The sequence below is a fragment of the Neolamprologus brichardi genome, chromosome 7 (assembly GCF_056152115.1).
Source record: "Neolamprologus brichardi isolate AB-2024 chromosome 7, ASM5615211v1, whole genome shotgun sequence".
NCBI lineage: Eukaryota > Metazoa > Chordata > Actinopteri > Cichliformes > Cichlidae > Neolamprologus > Neolamprologus brichardi.
In genome coordinates this window covers 65,940,691-65,963,032 of record NC_142110.1, presented here as the reverse complement: position 1 = coordinate 65,963,032, position 22,342 = coordinate 65,940,691, and the positions used below count along the sequence as shown (strand labels likewise).

The 22,342-nt window shown below is 39.7% G+C and overlaps 1 protein-coding gene across 1 annotated transcript in view; it reads left to right on the top strand.

Moving 5' to 3' along the window:
- The window catches only part of LOC102777031 (voltage-dependent calcium channel subunit alpha-2/delta-4-like), a 124,489-nt gene that overhangs the window by 44,595 nt on the left and 57,552 nt on the right, over positions 1–22,342 (top strand). Inside the window, exons 7-26 of the mRNA XM_087844161.1 lie at positions 918–1,080; positions 1,172–1,303; positions 2,822–2,882; positions 6,725–6,875; positions 8,307–8,381; positions 8,787–8,876; positions 10,428–10,541; positions 11,002–11,080; positions 11,155–11,288; positions 14,044–14,121; positions 14,491–14,571; positions 14,655–14,729; positions 14,949–15,035; positions 17,622–17,693; positions 17,791–17,852; positions 19,277–19,344; positions 19,501–19,546; positions 19,715–19,812; positions 19,915–20,005; positions 20,201–20,293. Coding sequence (XP_087700287.1) covers positions 918–1,080; positions 1,172–1,303; positions 2,822–2,882; positions 6,725–6,875; positions 8,307–8,381; positions 8,787–8,876; positions 10,428–10,541; positions 11,002–11,080; positions 11,155–11,288; positions 14,044–14,121; positions 14,491–14,571; positions 14,655–14,729; positions 14,949–15,035; positions 17,622–17,693; positions 17,791–17,852; positions 19,277–19,344; positions 19,501–19,546; positions 19,715–19,812; positions 19,915–20,005; positions 20,201–20,293 — 1,850 coding nt within the window. The remainder of the gene's footprint in view (positions 1–917; positions 1,081–1,171; positions 1,304–2,821; positions 2,883–6,724; positions 6,876–8,306; positions 8,382–8,786; positions 8,877–10,427; positions 10,542–11,001; positions 11,081–11,154; positions 11,289–14,043; positions 14,122–14,490; positions 14,572–14,654; positions 14,730–14,948; positions 15,036–17,621; positions 17,694–17,790; positions 17,853–19,276; positions 19,345–19,500; positions 19,547–19,714; positions 19,813–19,914; positions 20,006–20,200; positions 20,294–22,342) is intronic.

Genomic DNA, 22,342 nt, shown 5'->3' with positions numbered 1-22,342 from the left:
TTTGTATTTACAGTTTTGAGGGATAAGCCTCTTAAATTTCTCTAACTAGAAATATATGTTAAAAAAGCAAAAACAATTTTCAATTTTTTTGTAGTTTATTGCACTTTTTTGCAATTCATGTAATTACTATGCACTTAATGCAGACATATTATTAAAATTTGGGCTATAATGGTTGTATTGATGTATAGCAACTTGAAATGCTCCCAAAAATGGCTCCACAGCATGTAAAAATATAATATAAGCTCTGGCGGACTTGGTTCTATGGTAGGTCTTAAAGGGTTAAACAGTATATTCAAACACTAGCACCTAATGATAGAGTTTGTGATGTCGTACAAGGTAGAAGTCCTAAGTCAATTCAGCCTTATTTAAGCAACACTAAATAAAAGTTATACCAGAGCACCTTATATCATAAGGTCCAAATAATAACCCAACAATACCATTACCATCACTTGGTGACAGAAGAGGGGAAAAACTCATTTTTGACAGGAAGAGATGCAGGAAGGTCCTGTACGAGGAGAGAGAAGACAGAAAGAAAAACCACGAGATAAAAGCTTAATGATATACAATATTGGTGAGAGAGTACACAAGAGGCACTCATGCATTATGGGACGTTTAGGACCTTAATGAGCCCATAGAGGCAGAGGCTCCCTGATCCAGTCAAACCTTATTAAAAAGGAAATGTGAGATGCAACATGTTTTTATAGCTACTGTCAACATCAAAAACGTTTTCTCAGCCTTTGTTGTCAAGCTCTGCATGCTTATGGTGGCCCTGAGGGGTCAAAAACACTGCAGACTAAGAAAACTTACCTGATAGATTAGACCAGATTCTAACTCCTCAATAATCAGAATGAGCTGAAAATCAGGATTTCTGTGTGAAAAACAAAACAAGCTGAATTTCCTGTTGCTGCCTCTCCCAGTTTGATTACTACAATTCGATGATGATCAACACCGCGGATGAGGATGGGAACTATGTGGATCTGGGTGGAGAATTTCCCCTCGAGGAGAATGAACATTTTAATAAACTGTCTGTCAACACTCAGATGAGCAACATCCAGGTTCCCACCAATGTGTACAACAAAGGTCAGAGGTGCTTCATGGCTCACTCCCTCAACATAGGCCATGGCTCTTTAAAAGAAAGCTCTAAATCAGCATGTTTTTCCTCTGTGTGCAGATCCTAACATCCTCAATGCCATCTACAACACAGAGGCTTTAAACGACATCTTCATCGGTAACTTCCAGAAGGATCCGACACTCACCTGGCAGTACTTTGGCAGCTCCACGGGTTTCTTCAGGATCTACCCTGGTGAGTTCAGCCATAAAGTGGGTCTGTCCTGCTCGTTTCCAGCTCCATGATTTTATTTTTGGCTCTAATCGAGTAGCTTTGCATTATTTCACAATTTAAAATAATCCTTATGCTATAATTTACTCTTTTTCATGCATCTGTTGCCACTGATGGCGCCTCTGTTCTGTTCTGGGCTCTTGCTGTGGAAATACCAGCCTTTGTTTGACCCTAATGGTCCTGACTGAAATAAAACAAGTGAAATTAGACAGTTTGACATCATTTTGGAATGATCATAGAATACAATTCCATACAATCAATCAATCAATCTTTATTTATAAAGCACTTTTCATACAAAAAATGTAGCATAAAGTGCTTTACATGGTTAAAAGCAGCCCACCCCACCCCGCCCTCCAACTCACTCCCCACACTCTCATTAACATAAACGATCATGAATACACACATCTCCCCCCTCCCTCTCACACACACACACACACACGTAAAGAGTAAAATTGGGCTGGGTACGCATGAGCCAAGTGAGGAAACACTATCACAGGGAGCCGTCTGCACCGGGAGATATGACCCAATAGGATATATACAGGGTAAAAAGATAAAATAAATAAGAACAGGATACAATATAAATATAAATAGAGTAAGAAGATAAAAAATTAATACGAATAAGATCAATAAATATTAGGTAAAACCTAAATTAATAAATAGAATAACAGGATAGAATAAATAAGCATAAAATAAATAAACGTTAAGTAAAAGCTAAATTAAAAAGGTGGGTCTTGAGCCTGTTCTTAAAAACATGTACGTTCTCTGCGGCCCTGAGCTACTCCAGCGCACAAACTTCTAGGGGTGGGGAAAAAATCGATACTGTGTAGTATGGTGATATTTTGTTTGCTAATAATGTATCGATACAGGGACAGCAGAAATCGATATTTTGTTACAAAAAAGGTTTTTGTGCTCTGACTTCAGAGCATGTTGATCCTTTTTCTGAGCAAGAATCCTGACATTCCTTCACTGTCCAAATGTGTTTAACTTTTTTTTATGGCAGCAATAAACATGACAGTTTACTTATTTTAATTTAAGACATGTTTTATTTTAATTAAGTTTAAAACTTTTTTATTTAATGTAAAATTATATTTTGTTTTAATTTACTTTCAAATTCTTAAGTTGCTGAATGGGCTGCATAGTTAAGTTGGACTAGACTGTAATACAAACCGTTCAGTTTGTCAACAATCAAACTGAAATGAGAGAAAGACTGAGTGCGAGACTTTGATATTAGATAAAATGAATATTGATAAAGTTTACCTTTATGTACAGAATCTGAATATCGCAAAATATTTTTAAAAATTGCAATAATATCGTATCGTGCGTTAAGTATTGTGATGATATCGTATCGTGGGATGTATGGTGATTCCCACCTCTACAAACTTCCCTGTTTGTCTTTCAATACTTCTTATATCCTTGTATCCATGTACGTTTTTTCTTACTGATATCACAGCTCTGTGAACTGCCTCCTTGTCTTTTGGTCAGGTATTAAATGGACTCCAGACTCCAACGGTGTTGTAGCCTTCGACTGCAGGAACAGAAACTGGTGAGTTTGTTCTACCAATCATTAGTCATTGCCTTCTGAGGTACAGCTCATTTGAATGTTTTTATATTTATGGTAAATGGTGAAGTTCAGTGGTGATAATCATGTGGGGGACACATTACTCCAGAACCCGAGAACCTCAAAAGCTTAATGGGCTCAGGTTTCCCTGCTTTTTATCTCTGAGAGGCTTTGAAGTAACAAAGTCACACTACTCACCGGGGCTCTGCTATTTTTGGAACAGTAAAATAATCATTTCTGAGGTTATGTGCTTAAGCATAACAAGGGCTATATTTCACCTTGGCTGTTTGGTTTGATGACCCACTGAAGCCTGCTTGATTAGGGTTGTGTCTCACTCGAATGATATTAAATACTTAAATGTCCTGCAGGCAAACACTGAGGCAGCTGGGTTGCTAAGTTTAGCATGTTAATTTTAAAGGTGTCAACTCACCAGCAGCAGAGAAAGAGAAACACAGAATCCACTAATGAGGGAGGCTGGAAGCACCTCAGTCAAAGTGTGAATTTAATCTTTTTACAGATGCAAGAAGAAGAAGACTTCATTATATTTCACTGCCTTCAGCTCCCCACACAAATAAAGCTGCTTCAGTTAAAGACATAAATGCTTCTGCCTGAAAGTAAACCAGCCAAACATGGTGCTTACTCTTCCAGTGGGAGTTAGAAAAGCTTCCAAAATTCAGAACACTTGTAGAATCATCATCTTTAAGAGTAAAACCTCATTATCAGGGATGTAACAACTGTGCTACTGTGTATAGACTTATCTATATAACAGCAGGAATTAGTACAATGCAAAAATGGAATAAATGCCTCCATGAGGCTGAATTCGAGTCAGTCTAAGTGGCCACTCCGCTGGCTTTGCATTGGTTGAGCAGAGGCCAGCCAGACACTGATCCTCTGGAAAAGACGATAAGCTGCTCCTTAGCCGGGTCACTGCAGCCCACATGGCACCATATGTGACTGCTCATGCATTCCTAAATAATACCAGAGAACTGCATATGTGCCTCATCACTCCACATTACTGCAGCTGAGCTGCCATACATCTGCAGGGACTTACATTGAGAGAGACTGTGAAACATGCAGATTGAGTTCGTGATGATAGATGATACGTTTTTATCTGCAGGGGCAATTCCTGGATTTTCTAAAAGCAGCTCATAAAGAACCTGTTGAGAATGTTTGCTGGAAATCAGACATTTCTGCCAGAAATTCATAACAAACTACTTACGTGGATTATAATTCACCAAACTATGAAGATTTGATTTTTACACAAATCCCCAGTTTCCCTGTATGAAGCTAACAATCTGTTAACCATAAACATATTTTATTCTGTTCAGTGCTGGACAGTCACAGTCTAAAAGTTTAAATTCACCTTTGCAAAGTAAAGGAGTACAGGAGAACCAGATTTCTGTGAGTTATATGATTGGTCCACTTTTCTTTCTTTCTTTTGGCCCAGGAGCATCCACACAGTTTTTCCCAGAGAAGAGAAGATCTGCAGTTCATTGTTCCCTCTAATATCTCCATCCATGTTTGAGAGTGTCAGCTTAAAGTATGATTTACTGCTCAGCTTTTAATTGTTATACCATACCACCTTTATTTATAAAGCACTTTAACATAAAACCAGAGTTCACAAAGTGCTGTACATGCTAATAGCATAAGTAAATAAAAATTAAAATGAGATAAGATAAGATAAAATAAAAAACTAAAATAAATTGAAACATGTTAAATCAACCCCTCTAATCAATGCCAAAGGCTTCAGCGAATAAATATGTTTTAAGAAGACTTAAATTCAGAAAGAGAAGAGGCCTGCCTAACATGCAAAGGTAGATCATTCCACAACTTTGGAGCAACTACAGCAAAAGCACGATCACCTTTAAATTTAAACTTAGTTTTCGGTACCTTAAGGAGCTGCTGATTGGCGGACCTAAGGGAACGGGCAGGTGTATATGGTTGTAGTAGCTCCGAGAGGTGGTGGTGGGGGGGGGCAGGCCATTAAGAGATTTAAAAGCAAATAAGAGGATTTTAAAAACAATCCTAAAATGTACAGGTAGCCAGTGGAGTGAAATTAAAATTGGGGTAATGTGCTCAGACTTTTTTGTTCCAGTTAAAAGACGTGCTGCAGCATTTTTGCACAACCTGCAGGCGCCCTAATGGACGCATCACTAACCCCAAAATAAAGTGCGTTACAATAATCCAGCCTAGAAGTAACAAAGGCATGGATTACTGTCTCAAACTGCTGTTTCGATAAGATAGTCTTTATTTTGGCTAATTTCCTCAAATGAAAAAAGCTAGATCTTACAACAGCTCTGACCTGGCTTTCAAATTTAAGATTTGCCTCTATTTTAACTCCCAGATTAGTGATGACTGGTTTAACATACTGTGCCAGCGAACCAAGATCTATAATAGTGGCCTCAGAAGCGCCACCAAAAACCATCACTTCTGTTTTCTGTTCATTAAAATGTAAAAAGTTCAAAGCCATCCAGGCCCTTATTTCATCAAGGCATCTGAGCAGTGGGTCTACTGAGAAGCCATTTATCTTTTTAAGTGGGAAATAAATCACTTTATGTGTTATCATAATTAGTTAAGTTGGACATTTTGCAGCCAGCTTAAAGTGGCCATTAGGGAAAGTGCAGTTTTCGGTTCTTCTATATTGGCTGTACTTTGCAGGCTCGGAGGTTGCCTGATGCTCCTTTTCACATTTGACGTTTGGCTGCTGGAACTGTTGCAGTTAGATTGTTTTAATGGATGTTGAAGGACAGCGTTACTGGAGGCCAGTGTAATCCAGAGTAAGTATCGGGTTAGACATCATGTCTCCAAGATTTATGGGCCGACTGCAATCATTTCAATTTTGTCTGAATTTAGAAGCAGGAAATTCGAGGTCAACCACTCCTTTGTCTTTAAGACATTCTTGTGGTTTAAGTAATTGGTGTGTGTCATCTGGCTTGGTGGATAGATACAGCTAGGTATCATCTGCATAGCAATGGTAATGTACGCTCAAAAGAATCTGTTGTTGGATGAACACAATTTAATCGTGGCACCTTTTTCCACGTGATGTAACCAAGTACAATAACCCATTTTTGACCATATCAAACCAACGCATTTGACATTTGGTGGTTTAATGTAATCAGATTACGTTGGATCAACGTAGTATACTTACATTGACTTGAAGTGATTTATTGAAGTATTTAAAGTGAAATTTGTTTTAATTCGTTCGACACAAGTTAAAAACTTTAGGAGAACACAATGAAATCTTGTTGTTTGAGCAACTACTTTGTTAATCAAGGCAATTACTGCTAGTCTTGCTTAACGAACCAATATGGGGGTTGATGATTTCGTAGAGACATACAACCATTTGCACTTACATTCATGGATAATTTAGAATCACCAATTAACCGAACTCTAATTACACACTGCAAACCAGCCAGATTGTGGATTCGAACCCAGGCCCTTCTTGCTGTGAGGCAACAGCACTAACCATCACACCACCAAGCTGTCGCTTCAGGCTTAACAAATGTAGGAAAGCTATGATTACAAGGCTTGATGCAGATTGTATCAGGTCATCTCAACAAGAACAAATTAAGTTGCTGAACTTCATGCAGGTGCTACATGATTTAATTACGTTCACCATAGAAACATGAAATTATTTAGTTCAAATTACAAGTTTGAATCTTGTACATGTAACAACCACCCAATTTCATTTTTTTGAGTGTATGCTAATAATATATAATATATGTATACAGGTATAATGTCAACGGCACTGCTCCACTACTCTGTGGAGTTTGGACCAATGTTATTGATCCCAACAGCCATTGGCTGTCTCCACTTCCTGTGTACAGGTACATCCAGGCTGCCACGTCTCCCAAAGACATCATCATCATGGTGGACGTTAGCGGCAGTATGAAGGGCCTGAAGATGACCATTGCCAAACACACCATCAACACCATTCTGGATACACTGGGAGAGAACGACTTTGTCAACGTCATTGCTGTGAGACATGCGCACATCTACTTAAAAGCTATTACAGTGTTGTGACTCTGAGCAGCGTTTAAGTGAAAAATGGCAGGAAAACAACAGTCATGACGTCTGTGAAGGTTCTCAGTCATCCAGGTCAGTCATCCAGTCGTCTCCAGTCATCCATCTGTCAGATGGTTTGAAAGAGGAGTGTCCACTGTGAGCGACCATCTTTGAACAGAGGCGGTGGTTTACCACACCAACTGTCTGCCATCTATAATCCAGTTTTGAGTTCCCTCCCCAGACGCCTTAACGCCCACTCACATCCTGGGCCATCTGACCTCAGGAATTCGCATGATAAGGTGGGGCCAGGTTTCACAATGAACTCACCCGAAACTCTGGCTGATTGGGACCCACACCCTCTGTGGGGGGAAACTCCCACTAGGTTTAAATCTGGGACTCTCCACCATTTGACCTTAGAACTGAAGAAGCTTCTCGGATGAGAGGTGAAACGTCTTCAAGCAACTTAAAGAAGTCCAGACGCTTTTCTTTGCAAGCTCCTTTGACAACAGTCATGACCAAAAGTTTCACAAGTGGCATAAATTTGGAGTTTCATACATTTTTTCAATTTAAATTATTTTTACTAGTATCTAGAGTTAAAAAATAACCATAATTGTTTCCTTTCTTTTTAAGACTTATTGGATAATAAATCACATTTATGCAAAGAGATGGTATTTACAGTGATGCCAATCCATGCCTGCTTCATTAGCGCTACAAGCTCATAAGTTATCATATCGTGCATATCCTGAAGCCCCGAAAGGATTCAAAGCCGTGGCTCAGGGGGTTGGGAAGCGTATCTGTAACCGGAAGGTCGCTGGTTCGATCCCCGGGCTCTCTGTCCTGGTCCTTGGGCAAGACACTTTACCCTACTGCCTACTGGTGTTGGCGCGATATGGCAGCCTCGCTTCTGTCAGTCTACCCCAGGGCGGCTGTGGCTACAACTGTAGCTGCCTCCACCAGTGTGTGAATGAATAGTGGCATTGTAAAGTGCTTTGGGTGCCTTGAAAAGCGCTATATAAATGCAATCCATTATTATTATTACTCAGAAAACTAAATACAAAGTACGAGAGACAAACACAATCCAAATGAAATGGAAAGGAACTAAACAAGAACAAGGAAGAACTCCTAACATAGAAATGTCACAAGTTATAACCAAATAACTATAAGATCATCAAATTAACGTGTTGGAACCAACATGTTAATGAAACTTCTCAGTTTCATTATGAAAAGCATGTGTTGTGCTGGTGTGAGTACTTTTTAAGTCTGGGTAACATCAACATCATTGTGAATTCACAGCTTTATCACTAAAACAATAAAGGTTCAATTACTGGATTAGTTAATGGAACCACTGACTGCCTTTTTTCGCTCATGAGCCTGCCTCGTCTGTGTTTCCTTCCCTGTCTGCAGTACACAGACTACGTTCGCTACGTGGAGCCGTGTTTCAGAGGAACTCTGGTCCAGGCCGACTTGGACAACAGAGAGGTGAGACCATTATCTGCTTCGTGGAAGCCTAAAGAGCCCAGGAGGCATCTTAGCAGTCGTCACACAGACGCAAAGAGGAAAACCACGAGTGTCATTATCAGATCAGCCTCTTAGCCTACTTCTTAAAGTGGCATCAGAAACCACAGCAGGTCAAGCTGGAGCTAGAGAGCCTCTGTGCTTGTGAGAGTTTCAGTGTTAAGGCTGAAGGTACCGTATTTTTCAAAACTACCTCAAACATAAGATCAAAATTAGTCACCTGAGTAATAAATGATTGAAACTTGGTTGTAGTTGGCTGATAGGCACATATATTCAAATTAAATTAAATCAGAATTTCTTTGAATCTGGGCAATAAAAATGAATGTCTGTCTGTATACAAAGCCTCTTTGCATTCGTTTCCTGTCTCAGCACTTTAAGGTGTTGGTGGAGGAGCTGCATGTCAAAGGCGAAGCAAAGCTCAAGAATGCCATGAAGGAGTCCTTCAAAATCCTGAACGAGGTTAGTGTCCGCTCAGCCCGCCTCTCCTAACTTATGTTGATTTTATCTGCTCCATCTTGGCCTGATTTCTAAATAGCATGGCCGTGTCTACCATTTCTTTAACAACACTTACATTTACCTACCAATGAAAATATCAACTCCCCTAAACCACAGGTGGAGTTTCTAAAGAACATCAAAGTAAACATTCGTCAAAAGCTCGTGGGGTATTTTTGTCATCCCGCCGAGTAATTCTGAGTGACCTCGACAAAAAATGTCAAGGTCAGAGGTCAAGTCTTCTGACAATCACCTTGGATTTTTCACATTTTTACCTTTGGTGCATTGAGTAACACTGCTGCCTGCTGCTGTTTGTTTTAATTATTTCACTGAGAGTAACCTGAGGTGTTCAGACCCAGCAGAAAACTGTGGTGTCAAACTGGGCTGTGAATCTAAGATAAGGAGATAAATTCTCTTATTAAAACTAGTTTTTTAATAGTTGAGTCGGGATGGGTATCGTTTAGGTTTTATCCGATACCGGTGCCAAACCGGTACTTTTGAAACGGCGCCGGTGCTTAAACGGTGCTCAAACCGGTGCTTAAAGAATGGAGAACACAAACTTGTCCAAAAACCTCCCATGTTTAGCTGTTTTTTTGTAAAAAGATAACAATGTTAGCCTTTTCTGCAGCTATGGGGCATATATGGTATCACTCTTGGCTGGAAGCAGCTTAAACAATGGAAAAAACACAAACTTTGTCCAAAAACCTCTCATGTTTAACTGTTTTCCACTTTTTCTTTGGTCATTTTAGCCTTTTTGGCCAGGGTGAAGGGAGTATCTGCCATCAAACAAGAAGACAGCCGCATGTAGCTATGATGATGTTTGCTAGTTCACCTTACATGCATTAATGTAATAACGTGGTTAGCCTACTCAACATAAATTACACACGAACAACATTAAGCTACTCACGCAGAGAAGAACGCCTTGGGCATTTTTAATCTGTAGCTCTGCTCTAAAAGAACGTACGTACCTGGACCCGCCTACTATCCTCGGAAACGTAAAATGATTGGCTAGAATCTAAAATGTATCACAGCTCAGGAAAAAAAGCACCGAAATGTGCGCTGCTTTTCGGTCTGGTTACTACCGTTTATGTCAGAACCGATACCGGTACCCATCCCTATAGTTAAGGCTTTTAGTGAGTTTACTTTATCTTTTTAATTTTTTGAACATCTTGTCCATGCTTTTATGACAAGATGTTTGGACTACTGTAATGCACTTAATGTTTTCTCTGTTGGGTGTTTTTGCTGCTTTGTACAATACTTTGTTAAACTGTTGTTTGGATATTCATGGTTTAAAACAATTTTAAGCTGGTTTAATGTTCACAACAAGCTTCCTGGAGAGCGGAAAGACTCAAAAAGATTTTTTTTTTACAGTAAAGTTGTTGTTTCCTTGGCTTAAAAGGGGCTTAAATCTAAGAAAAATGATATCTAGCATCACAAAGTGCTTTTTTATTCTCTTTTCAAAGAGTAGAGATCGATGATGGAGTTGTTGCTGTGTCTAAGTTGTGCATTTGTGTGCAGGTGAGGGCGAACGGTCAGGGCAGCATGTGTAACCAGGCCATCATGCTGATCACAGACGGCGCCATGGAGGACTTTGAGTCCGTCTTTGAGGAGTTCAACTGGCCTGAGCGCAGGGTGAGGACCGCGAGCTGAGAGCTTTTCCATATTAGAAATGAATTAACTCAATTAATTCACCTCATTACTTACTATTATTACACCATTAATATCACCATATTTGTTTTTTAAAAAGTTACTGTTACAATAATATGTAAATATATGAATGTATTTTATAGTGACGTCACTTAAATGTCACTATATACTGTAACCTTTGAATGTATTTTGTCTGTTGTCAGACAGTTCTATATACAATTGTTGTATCAGCGTATTACTTGTGTATTACATTGGTAATTTATTGATTATTACCTCTTTATTGTCAAAGTATCACCTCATTCTTACTCAAACTGAGTAAAAGTGAGGTGCTCTAAACCCGACCTCCTGTGTTTAGCTACAGTTGCCTGCACAAAAACATCGAAAAGCCAATCGGAAGCTGAATTTTTGTAAACATGGACATAAACAGGTGTGCCACTGTGTTCAGGTGCGAGTCTTCACCTACCTGATTGGCAGAGAGATGACCTTTGCTCAAAACACCAAGTGGATCGCCTGCAACAACAAAGGTCGGTCCTGTGTGTGATACTTTCCTGCTTTTTCTTCATGCAGACACTAATATGCTCACCTGTGTTTTTTCCAGGTTATTACACACACATCTCCACACTGGCAGATGTGCAGGAGAACGTCATGGAGTACCTGCACGTGCTCAGTCGGCCAATGGTCATAAACCATGACCACGACATCATCTGGACAGAAGCCTACATGGACACTGTGGTGAGCCTGCCTGGCCAATCAAAGGGCTTAAAGAAGCCACTAAACATATTTACAGTATACACTAGCCATTCTATTTAAATCTGTTGTGAAGGGCTCATTTAAATCAGAACAATGTCATTATTATCATGTGTGTTTTTTCTCCTCGTCTCCATGAACCCATTATCCCATGATCCTCTGGGCCTTCATCTCCATCACCCCAACAGCTTCCAAACACAGAGGAGGTAAAAAAGAAGTTGCAGTTTTAGATTAATAGTTAGTTCTTCATCTGTTGGACTTGTGTGAAGCTCCTACGGGTTCTACCATCAGTATATAACATGGAGTTTAATTTGGCAGCTTAAAAGCAGAATTAGGCTACGTTCACTCTGCAGGTCTTGATGCTCAATTCCGATCTTTTGATCAAATCTGATTTTTTTGTCTGCTTGTTCACACTACAAATAAAATGCGACAGCAAACGCGCTCCAGTGTGAACGCTCAAAGCGGCCGCATGCGCAAAAGAAGACGTCACACACAACGCGCTCTGTTTAGACCCAGACCAACAGTATTGTTTGACTGATGGCCTTAATATAAAGACTTCGGACTTTACGTTTCCCAATTTTTGCTTTAAGTTATTTTGTTATTGACATAATAATGTAAATAACCTAATAATGATCCTTATTGCTGTTTTAGAGGAGCGGTGCTTCAAAGGATAGTTGCAGATTTCTGTCAGAATCTGCAGATTATACAGTACAAATAAAATGTTCACGTTTCTCCAACGTTGTCTTCCCAACAGTTTCACTGACATCTACATGGGATGGCCAGGAAGCGTTCACGATGTCTTCTTGGCCGCTTCTCCGGCGCTGATAATTGGCGTCTGTCTTGTGTCGGTGACATAAAAGACGGATTTAATGCGACTTGACCGTTCAAACAGCAGTCGCTTTCTAAAACATCGGATATGTATCGGATTCAGCACCACATACGAAAGTGACCCAGATCGGATTTGAAAATATCGGATTCGTGCCGTTCACACTGTCACACCATGATCAGATATGGGTCGCATAGGGTCAAAAAAATCGGATTTGATGCGCTTTCGCCTGCAGTGTGAACGTAGCCTTACTTATCAAATTAAATGCCTTAGTAAAAGTAAAAAAACTTTTCACCTTATTTTATTTTTGGCATTTCTTTTATCAGAAGATCCAAAGGAAGCAGCGCAAAGTTCAGCTTTTTAAGCTGCAATGGTTCAGAGCTGCAGAAACACAGCTTACAAATACTACGACACACCTGTGTGAAGATATCTGAGAACTGCATGGACATGTTTGGATCTCAGGTTTTAGGCCATGTTCTTCCTCATGTGCAACAGGAGACGCCTTTCAAATAGCCATTAGCTGCCAGGCCTGAGCATGAAATGCTCTGTAGGTAAGGGTGAGGATTTTAAACAGCATTGTAAGTGCTGCAGGGAGCTTGTGAAGTGACATCAAAGTGGAGTTATATGAGACGGTCTGTTTGATGTAGTAAATTAGCATTTTTAAAATTGCGTGCAGGCAACCCAGGGTGTAGACTTACTGAGTGCAGAAAAAGAGAGTTACAAAAGTCTATACAAAACACAAACAAGCAAACAACCTTTCCTTGATGATTTTAGTGAGTCGGAAAAAAACAGCATTTGGAGCAACACGTTCTCACTCCCAAAGCGTAACATTTTAGCTAGGTGACAAATCGTCAACATATTACGTTTTCGGCTACCCACCACGTTCCTAAATGACGACCTCGGAAAAATGAGGAAATATGAGAACCGTATGGACTCAGTCTACACATGTTCGCTCTTTTTCTTCAAATCACTTAGAAACACGCTATTTAACATCATTTAAGTCCTGGTTAAGGTCACGAATAAGGTTATGGTTAGGGCTAGGGATAAGGTTAGGTTTAGGGCTGGAATACAGGGCTGGAACGTCTATTACCGCGGGAGCGTCATTGCACTGGATTTCGGCCATAACCCGCCGCGTACCATAAGAACGCCGAAGGTCTGCTTTTGCGTTCCACAGGAACGCAGCGGGACGTGACAAAACGTCGGCATGTTACGCCTCGGGAGTGAGAACGGGCTGTTTGGAGAACTCTGGGTGTCGAAGGACAAGGACTGATCAACACGAAGTCTTAGATTAGGTCCACTAACAGGAACAGTTGAGGGCAAAGGCCTAGATTATTCTAGATCAGGACGAAACTAGAACCTCTGTCTTATCAGCTCTGAGCTTCAGAAAATTAGACTTTTTAGATTGTTTTATCTTTATTTTGTTCATGTAGAAGATCATCCATCCATCCATCCCATATTCCCACATTCAAATAAATAGATATATGGGTTGACTTTTAAAAAGGCGACTTTTTCTCATAGTTTCCCTAAAGTTGCTTGATGACTCCCTGAAGTGTTCTCAAACTGATTGTAGTGCTCATATCATGGTCGGTTGGCAGGTCCGCATCAGGACCACACCACCACCTGGAGTTCAACCTCAGATGTGCACATAATGTGAAATCAACACACCGACAAATAACATTGTCTGCGAAACACCTTTAAAATTAAGAAATGACCCAAAATGCCAACATACTATATAAAAACAAAAATTTAAAACCTGTACGGTCCCGTCTGTCAGAGTCTATCCAGCGACGCGTTGTGTAATGTGGACAGTAATACTGTGTGCACCTGTTACAGATTTGTTGTTCATTATATTGAGTGTTTGTCTGTGTACGTCAGATAATCACACTTTGTGCCCAATGTTCTCCCGTCTCTCAGCTTTTTGCCACCAAGGCTCAGAGTCTGCTGCTCATGACCTCAGTGGCCATGCCGGTCTTCAGCAAGAAGAAGGAGACGGTCAGTGTCAGCTCTGATACACGTCAGCCTGACGATCTGTACAGTCAATGAAAACAGAAACAAATCGATAAATAGTTCAGATGACTTGTCATGCCGTGCATTTACTATGGAAAATGTGAAAGAGAGCAAATATTTTGTACTTTTGAACTCTAAAAACTGCTGCAGAAATAGCCTGCTGTTGAAACTGCATATCTTTTGTTATATTAAAATTGCACAGGCATTAAAAGTGTAGTTAAACGTCTTCACAGTGACAGAAAAGGAAGTTTCACTGGGACTGAATGTAAAAAGAGCTTCATCCTTGCTCTGAAAGAAGCACAAACCAAAAGGCCGGTGCTTGATTATAACGTTTGACTGTGCGTCTGTCTCCAGCTGTCACATGGCATCCTGCTCGGCGTGGTCGGCTCCGACATCCCGCTGGTGGAGGTGATGAAGCTGGCACCCCGATACATGGTGAGCTCTGGGCGGTTTACTCTGTTTCTGCTTTATTTTATTTCCAAAATAAACGCTTTAAATATTTTCTGCTCTCCTCTCAGCTGGGAGCTCACGGCTACGCCTTCCTCATCAACAACAACGGCTACATCCTATCTCACCCCGACCTTCGACCTCTGGTGAGCTGTGCTTCAAGGCCGCTTTGGAAAACACATTTAGCTCACGGGCTCCGTGGCAGCTGCTCTGATTTACTTGAGCTAAATTTAAAGCAATGAAAGTTTAGCAAATCTCCTGAAGGGTGCATTAAGAAGAAACGGTATCAAATATTTATGAGAAGGGTTGTACAGTATTACACACACACACACACACTCAGTAACAGGGCCTCTTCTGTCCTGCAGTACAAAGACGGAAAGAAACTGAAGCCGAAGCCAAACTACAACAGTGTGGATCTGTCAGAGGTGGAGTGGGAGGACAAAGACGAGCTGGTAAACACAAACAGATTATTTCAGGACACAATTATTGATGGGTTTGTTCGGATATCATCATGTGAACGTCAAAACTTCCACAAGCAGGAAAAGGGAAACATATCAATAATGTCACACGTGCAGCATATTGTCAACTCCGTAACATCAATCGCCTCCACCCCTTCCTCACTCCTCATGCCACTGCCATTCTCGTCCATAATCTCGTTATCTCTCGAATTGATTACTGTAACTCAGCGGTCCCCAACCCCCGGGCCTCGGACCGGTACCGGTCCGTGAGTCGTTTGGTACCGGGCCGCGAGAGTTGAGGCTCAGGTGTGAAATGTATAGTTTTCAGGGTTTTTATCGGTTTTCAGCGTTATTTTGTTATCGTTTTTATCGTTTACTCGGTTTTCCTGGGTCTTTTCATGTGTGTTATGAATAAATCTTATTTTTTTCGGTACCGGTGCTAGTTTTATTTTGTTGTATTTATCCGCGACACCTTAAAGGCCGGTCTGTGAGTCGTTTGGTACCGGGCAGCGAGAGTTGAGGCTCAGGTGTGAAATGTATAGTTTTCAGGGTTTTTATCGGTTTTCAGCGTTATTTTGTTATCGTTTTTATCGTTTACTCGGTTTTCCTGGGTCTTTTCACGTGTGTTATGAATAAATCTTCTTTTTTTGGGTACCGGTACTAGTTTTATTTTGTTGTATTTATCCGCAACACCTTAAAGGCCGGTCCGTGAAAATATTGTTGGGCATAAACCGGTCCGTGGCGCAAAAAAGGTTGGAGACCGCTGCTGTAACTCACTATTATTTGGCCTTACACAGAAATCCATTAACAAGCTCCAAACTCTGCTGCCCGTATTATTACTAGGACTCCCTCTACCCACCACATCTCCCCAATCCTGAAGCAGCTTCACTGGCTCCCGGTTAAATTTCACATTCATTTTAAAATAATCCTATTCATTCTCTCTCCCCACCTTACCTTTCTGACTTAGTACAGATGAACTTCCCATCCCGGTGCCTCAGATCTTCTCTTTCTCTCTCTGTTCCTTCCGCTCGTCTGATTACAGTGGGGGGGGCGGGGCTTTTAGTTGCTCCGCCCCTCGACTCTGGAATTCCTCACCCCCCGACCTCAGAAACATTACTTCATTCCCTCTTTTTAAGTCCAGCCTCAAAACTCACCTGTTTAAAATTGCTTATGTTTAAACCTCTGCATGCTTTTAACTTTTATCTGTTACTCTTATTATTGTGTATATTGTGTATTTGTTGTACAGTAGGGGTGGGGGAAAAAATGGATACTGTGTAGTATGGTGATATTTTGTTTGCTAATAATGTATGGATACAGGGACAGCAGAAATCGATATTTTGTTACAAAAAAGGTTTTTGTGCTCTGACTTCAGAGCATGTTGATCCTTTTTCTGAGCAAGAATCCTGACATTCCTTCACTGTCCAAATGTGTTTAACTTTTTTATGGCAGCAATAAACATGACAGTTTACTTATTTTAATTTAAGACATGTTTTATTTTAATTAAGTTTAAAACTTTTATTTAATGTAAAATTATATTTTGTTTTAATTTACTTTCAAATTCTTCAGTTGCTGAAGGGGCTGCATAGTTTTCATAAACTGCATAGTTCAGAATAGCTATAATTGTACCAGATGGTTGATTCAGTTAAGTTGGACTAGACTGTAATACAAACCGTTCAGTTTGTCAACAATAAAACTGAAATGAGAGAAAGACTGAGTGTGAGACTTTGATATTAGAGAAAATGAATATTGATAAAGTTTACCTTTATGTACAGAATCTGAATATCGCAAAATATTTTAAAAAATTGCAATAATATCGTATCGTGCGTTAAGTATTGTGATAATATCGTATCGTGGGATGTATGGTGATTCCCACCTCTACTGTATATCAAAAAACACAAATCAGTAGTTGCAATCAAAAGTGGTTACCAAGAGGTTCGGGTTGTTGCACAGCCAAGAGAATAGACTTTAAAGCAAATTATTACAAAACAAATACACAAAACAACAACAAAGAAACAAAGACTGAACAACTACAAACTCTGATCAATTGCAAAAAGAAACAAATCGCTACAAAGTGACTCTAAACAACTATAAAGAGATTCAAAGAGCTGCAAATAAACTCTGAACACCTGCAAAGACTCAAAATAATGCAATCCAAATGCACCCAAAACACTTGGTGAAACTCAAAAGGATGCTAAACAGAACATCTCGAAACAGAAATGAGAGAAAGACTGAGTGTGAGACTTTGATATTAGATAAAATGAATATTGATAAAGTTTACCTTTATGTACAGAATCTGAATATCGCAAAATATTTTTAAAAATTGCAATAATATCGTATCGTGGGATGTATGGTGATTCCCACCTCTATTGTACAGTGTCCTTGGGTGCTCTGAAAGGCGCTATTTTTAAATAAAATGTGTTATTATTATTATTATTATTATTAAATCCCCTCGCGTTTAGTCATCCCTGATTTCTCTCTCCATGAGAGAATTTCTAGAGCGGTTCAGCAGCATCAGTGTCTTTTTTTCTTTAGAAAAACATTTAAAATATATCTCAAAGTTTATTCTTTCTCTACTTTCAGTTGAGGACGGCCATGGTGAAAGGAGAGACGGGCACTCTCAGCCTGAACATCAGAGCGTCGGTGGATAAAGGGGTAACACTGAAGTCTCAGTCAGTCGATCGTAGAGTTTGTTTATTAAACGTGCCGATAAACTGCAGCATCACTGAGAAAATGATTCTTTGTGCCACAGAAAAGGCCGCTGTACCTCACCAACGAATACTTCTACACCAACATTGACGACACGCCTTTCAGGTAAACGTGCGGTCCGTCAGTCCTCTCGTGCCCCGTCTAACAGTTTGGTCTTCCGGTTGCACGGTGACATCATCGCTCACTGAATTTTCAGTCAAACTTGTCAGTCAGCTGTGAAAGCATGTAGGGTCTAGCTGTACGCTGTTCATGCATCCTGACTTAATGTTTAGTCAGGGTAAAAAAAGGAAAACCTATCGTAATATATCACATAATTTACACAACATAAAATTTAGGTCGTAGGAAGGACCAACGAAGAAGATAGCAGCATAAATTCATCTCACAAGCCTGTAGTATGTGCTTATGGTCTTTAACCCTTTAAAACCGGTCGGAGCGGGCACGCTCTGTTTTGCGTAACTACTTTTAAATCCCGGTAGCTCTGCAACCACGTAAGCTAGCGTAATAATTTTTTTTGCATATGAAACCGGAGGAGTTGTACTTACATCTTATGCCATCAGCTTGTCCTCGGTCACAGTTTCCTTCCACATATAGCTTTGCAAAAACTGCATAAAAAGCACTTGCAGCAACAAAAACATAATATTCCAGAAACACGCTTTGCCGATCCGATCAGCTGTTCATAACACTTCCTACGTTGGAATAGACGTCAGCGTGAACTATCGCATGTCCGCCATTACATAGCCGAAACTGGAAGTGATGTCATTTTCGCGGAAATGTAGTTTTTTTTTTACCATCAAGGCCTCATGAGCCTATACTGGTGTTTTTAAAAGTTATCTTTGACTTTATGACTTTCTGTGTCGTTTCTGGGATGCTTAGGACTCATATTGCACTGCTGGAAATAGTTTATTTTGATGCATATGCTGCTTTTTTTTTTTACAAATTTGCATTATAATATTTATTTTCGTTTTTCCTGCAGTATATAAAAATTGATGTATCTGAAAAGTAAAACTATGAAGACACTTAAAATAAATTTCCTGTTGTGGGAAACTATTTTGTGCACCTTTTTTGTATTTACAGTTTTGAGGGATAAACCTCTTAAATTTCTCTAACTAGAAATATATGTTAAAAAAACAAAATGATTTTCAATTTTCTTGTAGTTTATTGCACTTTTTTGCAATTTATGTAATTACTATGCACTTAATGCAGACATATTATTAAAATTTGGGCTATAATGGTTGTATTGATGTATAGCAACTTGAAATGCTCCCAAAAATGGCTCCACAGCATGTAAAAATATAATATAAGCTCTGGCAGACTTGGTTCTATGGTAGGTCTTAAAGGGTTAAAGAAAAGAAGAGATAATCAAAAATACAGAGGGATGGATCAAAACGTTTTTTATTTTATATTAGTACAGAAAATATAATGTCCTGTAATGTTTGAGCTTCATCCAGGAGGCCTCTAGAGGGCAGCATGGCACGCTGTACGGTGCAGAAATCAAATTAGCGTCACCGTCTCCCCACCTGTCTCCGCAGCTTCGGCATGGCGCTGACCAAAGGTCACGGGAAGCTCATGTTTATGGGAAATGTATCTGTGGAAGAAGGTGAGGTTTCCCACAACTGCCCTCAGCACAGACTTGAAATCGTGTGCTGTGTGGACTGTTAACTACATGCTCTGCAACTCATTTCTTAAACTAACGTGAAGTAAACTTCTGCGTTTTCATTTGAACCGACTGAACTTTTTCTACCTTGCTTCTCAGGGCTGCATGATCTGACCTCACCAGATCTCACCATCGCCTCTGAGTGGTAAAAACAGTCCTTGATGATGATTTAAGACAAACGTTTTCAGCCATTTCATTTATCTGTTCTGACACTGACACAAATATATTAATGTTATTGGCCTGAAACCCTGTCAAACGTCCTGCAGAATACGGAGGTTCTGTGAACCTGGTTTAATAGATCTGTTTTCCTCAGGACTTACTGTGAGACGGACATCGACCCTGCTCACCGAAAGTACTCACAGCTGCAGGCCGCCATCCGCTACCTGCTGGGGAAGGAGCCTGACCTCGAGTGTAGGTTTTTGTTTGTTCCCCTTTTCTGCGTTCAGTTAGAAGCTTTGGTCCAGGTTGACCTTGAATCTGCTTTCATTCAACTGAAGCTTTCCCATTAACCAGGTGACGAGGTGCTGCTGTCGCAGACGCTGTTCGACGCCGTGGTCACAGCTCCGCTTGAGGCCTACTGGAACACCCTGATGCTGAGCGACAGGTCAGGCAGGAGACATGACATGCCCTGACGTTTTATTGGTTATGAGATGCCCTAAAACCTAAACAGATAAAACCAGAAATATCTGGAAGATCAATTGAGGTGTTTTACTTGTAAAAACTTTTGGGGCTTTTCTTGGAACGTGTGACGTTCGTCCGATTTTTGCTCCTGATAAAGAGCTGATTTCCCTTTTCCCAGGGTGGAGCCAGGGGTTGAGACGGCTTTCCTCGGTACTCGATCCGGCCTTATGAGGGTTGTGAGATATGCAGGAGTGGAGACCAGAGTGGCAAAGTAAGACCCAAAATGAACAAAGCACAAAAAATACCTGAATACTAGAAAACATGATGGCAATTTACTTTATTTTTTAATGACAGCAACTCAGTTATGTAATGTGCAAGCATAGTAGTGATGGGATTTCTGGCTATTTTTAGAGAACCGGCTCTTCAGGTTGTTTTGTTGCTTTAATTAATTTATTATTAACAATAATATAAAATTATGCACAAAAGGAATTACTAATGTAAAAAACAAAAGTGGTTTTATTTATATATGTTTATATATAAATATATGCTAACCCTAACCGTTCCAAAACAGAGCTACCTAGATCACTTAAATTACACAATTGAAAGCATGTGTGTATTGTTTGTGTATTTATACACAAGCACTCATATATATTCAAATAATTTAAAAAAAGTTCATTTAACTGTTACTACCACACACCAAATCCGGTCGTTGGTACTTGCTGGCTTGTGTAGCCACGAGGTAACAAAAGCTCAACACTGCCCCCTAGCATCCTGGAGCACTTCTGTTGTGTTTTTACGTGTTTTGGAGTTTTTACGTGTTTTAACGTGTTTTGGAGTTTGTACGTGTTTTGGAGTTTTTACGTGTTTTGGAGTTTGCACGTGTTTTTACGTGTTTTGGAGTTTGTACGTGTTTTGGAGTTTGTATGTGTTTTGGAGTTTTTACATGTTTTTACGTGTTTTGTTGTTTTTACGTGTTTTGGAGTTTGTACGTGTTTTGGAGTTTTTACGTGTTTTTACGTGTTTTAGAGTTTGTACGTGTTTTGGAGTTTTTACATGTTTTTACGTGTTTTGTTGTTTTTACGTGTTTTGGAGTTTGTACGTGTTTTGGAGTTTTTACGTGTTTTTACGTGTTTTGGAGTTTTTACGTGTTTTGGAGTTTGTACGTGTTTTTACCTGTTTTGGAGTTTTTACGTGTTTTGGAGTTTGTACGTGTTTTTACCTGTTTTGGAGTTTGTACGTGTTTTGGAGTTTGTACGTGTTTTGGAGTTTTTACGTGTTTTTACGTGTTTTGGAGTTTGTACGTGTTTTGGAGTTTTTACATGTTTTTACGTGTTTTGTTGTTTTTACGTGTTTTGGCGTTTGTACGTGTTTTGGAGTTTGTACGTGTTTTTACGTGTTTTGGAGTTTTTACGTGTTTTGGAGTTTGTACGTGTTTTTACCTGTTTTGGAGTTTTTACGTGTTTTGGAGTTTGTACGTGTTTTTACCTGTTTTGGAGTTTGTACGTGTTTTGGAGTTTGTACGTGCTTTGTCTGTAGGGGCCACCGTAAATATACTTTTATTTATTCACTCCACATAAAATGTAATAAATAAAATATATAATACAAAAACCAACTATTCACATTTCAAATTTTAACTATTTAAATTTTCAGCTTTTTTCTTTTAAACAAATTTAAAGTGAAACAACACAAAACACTGCAAACCACAACACAATTAAATATAAATTATAATATGAAAACAAAAAGAAGATGCATATTCTTTGTCATATGGGCCTGCATGAATAAACTTTCTGAATCCTTTATCATCTGCAACTGAAAATAGTTGTGGATCATCACTATACCTTTCTAATGTGACGTTGTTGTCCCTGGCTCTCTCTCTCTCCCTCCCGCTCTGTTCCTGTGCTACTGAGTGTAACTACCGCCCCAGCTCTAAGAGCCATTTCGTTCGCGACCGACACATCACTAAAGCATAGGGTTTACCTAAACACAGATTCCCTACTTTTCCTGCTCCCAGGAGTTTTGAGCAACAGATTATTTGCTGCAGAGATGAGCCATTCCCAAAATCATGAACAGAATACTAATGTCTCCCCATTTGCCCTACCAGAAAGGAAAATGCAAAATATTGAGATTTCTGTGACCATGAATATGAGAAAAAGGTGTTAAGCAAATAGGGCTTCTCACTCCCGCTAACCTGACACTAAGTGCTCTTATTTACAGTGTATGATCACTGGTTTAATTTACTATTTACAGAATATTTACAAGTGGCTCGCAGCTATATAGAAGCCTGATTCCAGCATTTACAAACTCCAGTTCTGATTTCCAC